Below are 6,000 nucleotides of genomic sequence, written 5' to 3'. Positions count from 1 at the left end.
GGACCGTTGAGGCCATCTTAACTGTGAATATCACCATATAATTTATATGCAGAGAAAATTCTGCTGTTTTTTATAGGAAGTGCAATTAAAACAGATTACTTACTTTAAACTAATTTCTGATGCTCAAAAACTGTTTCTGTTTCTGGTGTGCAAATGCAGAAAATTATATTTACACATTTATAATTTACATAATACATTATACATTTGTAAATTATAAAAAGAGGCAAGTGGAAGCCACACATCTCCTTTTTTTGATGAACATATACACTGTACATGAAGGATACATTTGTGGTTTTGGCGTGAGCCCAAGTGAGGGCTGAAAATGAGGATGTATAAAGCTCTGGCCTGTTTGGTTGTTCCTTGTGTGCTCTTGCAGGTTCATGTAATTGGTATGCAGGGTCGTCCAATAGAGCTGAGTGGGAGCGCTTGGACCCAGTGCTCCCACTCACACAAAAGCTGCCACCTTCCTATCAGAGACTGGATCCGCTCCATTTCTGTGCACTGGTGTACCACTTAACACGTAACGGCAAAGGCCAGGCTGTGCACGCTTCAGTGAGCTCATAGCCAAGCTACGTGATCATGTCAGCCCCTGCTCTGAAGACACAAAAAAGTTGGACTGAGTGGCAAAGCATGGGCTAATTTTATTTGTAAAGATTGGAAATTAGGCAAACTAGACTGAAAAATACATGCATACAATATGAGGTACGTTTATTTGATGTTTCTGAGCCTCGTGAATCTGTTTGGGCTGTTGTTGGACACAATTTAATACATCTTCTCAATATATTTCTGCATTATTTAGTTCATAGGCTTAGTTGGGAGTAAACTCAAGTAAACTCAGAGGATCCAACTCTTTGAAATGAAGCTGAGAGTTTACTCATCAATTTTCATACTAACTTTGTCAATCAATGAGAGGAAATAATCTGTATTTACCACCACATCTATGAGTTATATTTTCTAGTTTAACGTAGTGATGGTCTATTTGAGAATTTATCTGCAGTCAGGTAAAAGTCATTTGAAATCTGCAGGGATGTATAATGATAGTCACAGCTGCAGCTGTGCCAGCAGCTCAGGGAATCAGAAGTGTATCTTTGTAAACTGAAGATCATACAAGGTAAAAAAAACAAAAAAACATCTCTGCTTGAAGTTATAGTTAGGCATGAAGTCCCCTTTGGGTTCAACAACTTTTTAGGTTGCAGTTTTGCTAGCTTATCCAGGAAGGTAACAGAATAAGCCGACAAGAAGGCACATGAGGCACACAACACTGTGTGTGATGCAAATGTGATGAAATGCATATTTTTGGGGATTTTATATAAGCCTGAATGACGTTCAACATTTCTCCATCTTACTGTATAATCTCACTTGACTTGTTTGTATCAACCATTTGGTCGAGGGTGAAGTACACGCTGCTTCTGCTGGTTGAATTGAACAGGGCTTACATGTCGGCTGAGACGCCGTTCAAATGGTGCACAGACTCCGCCCACTCAGCCAACCGCAGGCGTACACCGGCATGGTAATGTGGCAGATCCACTCTTTCCATGCACTTTGTCTGGGCACTGTTATTTTCCCCACCACCTACTCACCTTACTTCCCCCACATCAATTCACTTACACCGGCGACTGTACTGCCACCCAAATCTCAGCTCTTTTTCAATTTGTGTTTTTGTAAATAAATCAGTTCATTTAAGTGAGTTTTGGTGTCTCCCTGTAGTTGCCATGGGCGTTTAAGCCAGTGAGGACAAAACTAATTAGCTCTTTGGGTTCCACTGCTACAGGCAAAGATAAGTATAACTGTAAAATTTAAAACATGTTCTTACAAAGAAAATCTGTACTTTTCAAAAATATGCTGCATATTTTTACAGATTTTTGCTTTAATAAGCCATGTAAGAATGTGAAAATGTCATGTTCACATGAAGAGATGCTATTTTGTTAGCTGAAACTTTTTCCAGTTCACTGGGTTTTTACTGTATGTGCTCATGCATTCACTGTCTACTGCAGCTCAAAGGCTAATATACAATTCCACAACCAAAGGATGGGAGCTGAATCAAAACCTGGATGTTAAAAGGCTGATAAAGATGTATCAGGTGGCACCTCGGCTCATGAGAAGAAAGACTTGTCACAAAACAACAGTTGTCTCAGGCACAGAGGCTGTTAATTGAGAAATCTGAATGAAGCACACACCTAAAACTCTGACTTGTTGTTTCTGTGAATTACTTTCATTCTCTGTATACAGCCAGGGAAGACCTGCCAAGTATTGACTTGGCATTTTATAATCAAATATTCTCTTTAGTATCCAGAGTTGTTCCCCTGCACCAGCTGTCAACAATATGTGTTTTTATTTGGAGATTAAGTGCACAGATGTTGACTTGGAGCTTTCAGAGCTGGATATCAACATATTTATACAGATTCAGAACTTCAAACTTGAACTAATTTCACACAATTCAGTTTCTAAACTTTATATGATTAAAGAGTATATTAGCTGACAAATGTTATACTTTGCATGTCATTACTTTTGTATTTTACTATTTTATTGGCTTATAGCATTGATCATACCTTTTATTTTTTCATTGTCTGTGGTGTGTCAACTTTCAAATACCAGCAAATATTCCTAATCCAAACAACAAATGGGTGACAAGAAATTAAACTTTTTTTAATCCTTTACACATGATTATTGTTTCAGGTTTTTGATCAAATTAAAGACTACCTCAAGTGAAAATCTAGTCCTCATGACCATGTGGTGTTTTTCATGTGTTACAAAAAGTGAAATAAGGAGTAAACACTTTGTCTGAGTATTTCTTGCTTTGAACTGCGGTGACCTAGGACAGTCTCAAAAAGACAGATTCAGTCAGGCTGGGTATATGATGTCATAAACCTAAAGAACCAATCCCATTAATCGAGGGGGTGTCACCATACATATCATTAGCAGCAATGTCCTGCCCACAGGAGAAGCCAGATGTAGCTAGTTACCGTGATTAGCTAGAAAAACAGAGAAGTCAGGTGCAGTGTGGGGTGTGTGGAGAGGGCGGGGACCATCCATCCATCCATTTTCTGTAACCGCTTATTCCCGAAGGGTCGCTGGAGCTGGACCTATCCCAGCTGACACTGGGCGAGAGGCGGGGTTCACTCTGGACAAGCCAAGGGCAGGGACTATTTTCATATTCATGAATCCTTAAATAGAGCTATATGTAAGCCATTCTAATAAGGTATCTGAACTTATGTTGAAAGAAAAAACATATAAGACAATTTATTACTTCTTGAGGAGCATTTTGTATTGTTTAAAACATGATTGGGAGGTGGACTTTAATTAGACCTAATTTTAGCATGCATGGCCAAATTACTGTAGAACAATGTAGCATTTTGCAAACAACACACACTGATGAAGAAAAGCCAGTTAAAACAAAGTCCCATGAAAGAGAGAACAAAGTCAAACTCTGTGTAAGTTCCTTTAACGGGCAGAAATCCAATATCAAAGCGGCGAGGCCAAGTGTGATTAAATCTCGACTAAACAATGTAAAGACAGCCCAAGATCCTTCATTAATATAATCTCACCAAGAGATATCTCAGCTCTCAGGGATATTTGGATGTCAGGGACAGAGGAAACATCCATTAACAGAGGGGGGCTTAGTTGAAGGCTAAAACGGATCACTAAAGTTTGCAGTGTGGTGTATTATACAAGCAGGAGAGGATTTAGTCATTTTGAGACCTAAGGCAAACACAGGCATTGGATCCTCCTCATCCCTTGTTCTCCTCCTTTTTTGAACCTTAAATAAAGTCATAAAAACAAACTTATTTATAATGGGGTACTGATGATGAATTGAGGAATCTCATAGCCTCAGGAATGAAGCCTCTCTGTAGTTTTGGCGTACAGTAGCATACTTTTGTATCTCTTGCCAGACATGAGCAGAGTCAAAAAGCTGTGACTTGTTCACAATTTTTTGGGTGGACTTGAAACATGGCCCAGCAACAAGACAGAGCCATGCTCCCTTAACAACATACAAGCTCCAGGAACTGATTCATGAAAGACACGCTTCCCCTTCACTCTCCTTAACAGTCAGTTGTCAATCCTGAATGACTCTTAGTCCAAATCAGTCCAGTAGTTCACTTCAGGTCACTTCAGTTCCAACAACGTGACACAGAAGAAAAAAGTATCCTGTCATCGTCCTCTGGCTCTGGTGGCTCAAACATGTATGTCATGTCATGTCCAATAAAGATGTTAGACGGAGCGTCCATGTTTCAGGTAGTTGTCAGGTCATAGTGGTGTTTGACAGTGAGATGATTTTGATTTTGATTGTGAGACCTAATTTTATATACTCAGAGATTTTTTTATTATTCAGATTTAGCTGGGTGACTACAACACATTTCTGTGGTGTTATTGTTGCTTTACATGATCTTTAACCAGAAGTTCATTAGGCATTTTGACTGTGATTTGAGTCACCCAAATTTAACAATTTGATTAATTCAAGCACGAATTCTCATGTGTGTATTTTTGTGTAGACTCTCCATGTTTCAACATGCTATTGCATTGCTCAGCAGCAAGCTTAAAATGTAATAAAAAACTATATTGTATTCAAACAAAATAAACAAAAAGTGTTGTGTGTTTATGTACTGTCAGGTGGCAAGAATAAAGCTTATGCCTACATATATGCAGTTGTGTCAGTTAAAGAGGGTAAATGTGTGTTGTGCAAGTCTACAACTGTCAGAGTAAATATGGTATGAAAAGCTTCCTCAGTCACTCCAATGGCCATTTTGTCTAATTAATGTGTTTGTGCTGTCAGGCAGTAAGGACACAGTGCATTTTTTATTGTGCAGGGTCTCATTATAGTCAAAAAGCTGTTTACACAAGGCTGATATAAGGCCTAATAATTGAGCATTAGGTTCCACAAATCTTTGACATTCATATTTTCATTTCAGCGCTGAAATCAGTAAGGGCATTTTTATTGTGAGAAGACTGAGGAAGGTGGGAGGAAGGACCACAACTGTCTGTGGCCAGCTGTAACTCGTGTCCTGCAAATTATGTCATGATTTTAAATTGCCTGTTCCTTCTGTTCTGTGATTCACAGAGGTTTGTCACAGTCCGCTGGTGTCCAATCTACTGCCATCGTCCTTCAGAAGCTCCTCGCAGTTGTCTGGCAGTCATGGGCCCGGCTTTGCAAAGCTGAACAAGAGAGAAGGTGAGTCTGATGTTTCCTGGTTAATGGATATGTGTGGTGGGGTATTTTCGAGCACAGATCCGCACATTTACTATAGTAGGGGTCTCTCCTCTTATTGTTCAGCTGTTACAATGACCAGGTGAAATTTACTGGCGTGGTGTAGCCAAAAGCAGGAGAGGACAGGAAATAACAATGGTAGGATTGTGAACATAAACTGCAGCGAGCATGGATAGTGGGCTAACAACAGTTGTCCACACAGTTAGCATATTCTTAGCCAGCATTTTACGGTCATTAACTTTCGTTACCATCTTACATGCATCCCTTTCCCTACTGGTTTCTCTCTTTTTTTTTGCCATTATAAAACAAGAATATTGATTGAACTCTCGTGTCAACACGTGTCAATTTGCAACCAAATTTTGACGGCACCATTAGCTGATGGAAAATTCTTTTCCCACTGGGTCAGCACAGTTAAAGCAACACATTTCAAACTATTTTTGTGTTTATGCTCACCACATTTTTAGGAAAAATTACTTGTTTCATACTTTGTTAGCTTCAGCAGTGGATTATTTATATTAAAAGAACATTTACGCAAAACTTTCCACGGCAATAAACTTCTTCACAGCGGCCATGTTAGTAGCGTAGACTCCACTGGTGTAAGGTAGTTAAAAAGGGTGCCAGTGCAGGCGATGATGAGGGGCCTTAGTGCATACTAGTCACTGGTTATGAAGCACACACACCCATACACACCTTTAAGTGTATAAACAGTATATTTTAAAAATATGTAGGATTTACAGTCAAATTAGTTAGCCAGGTTGTCAGTGTTGACAGATTTTGCTGATAAACTAGTTAGCTTA

General features: G+C 39.2%; 1 protein-coding gene across 1 annotated transcript in view; it reads left to right on the top strand.

Annotated features, from left to right (window-relative positions):
* The first annotated feature begins 1,436 nt into the window (after positions 1-1,436).
* LOC146315687 (contactin-associated protein-like 4) overlaps positions 1,437-6,000 on the top strand; it is a 78,943-nt gene continuing 74,379 nt past the window's right edge. Inside the window, exons 1-2 of the mRNA XM_084736561.1 lie at positions 1,437-1,497; positions 5,057-5,167. Of these exons, the coding sequence (XP_084592687.1) occupies positions 1,437-1,497; positions 5,057-5,167 (172 nt within the window). The remainder of the gene's footprint in view (positions 1,498-5,056; positions 5,168-6,000) is intronic.

Source organism: Lutjanus erythropterus, chromosome 14, assembly GCF_056507025.1.
Source record: "Lutjanus erythropterus isolate fLutEry1 chromosome 14, fLutEry1.hap2, whole genome shotgun sequence".
NCBI lineage: Eukaryota > Metazoa > Chordata > Actinopteri > Lutjaniformes > Lutjanidae > Lutjanus > Lutjanus erythropterus.
Note: the sequence above shows the minus strand (reverse complement) of the source record. Positions and strands in the feature narration are given on the sequence as shown.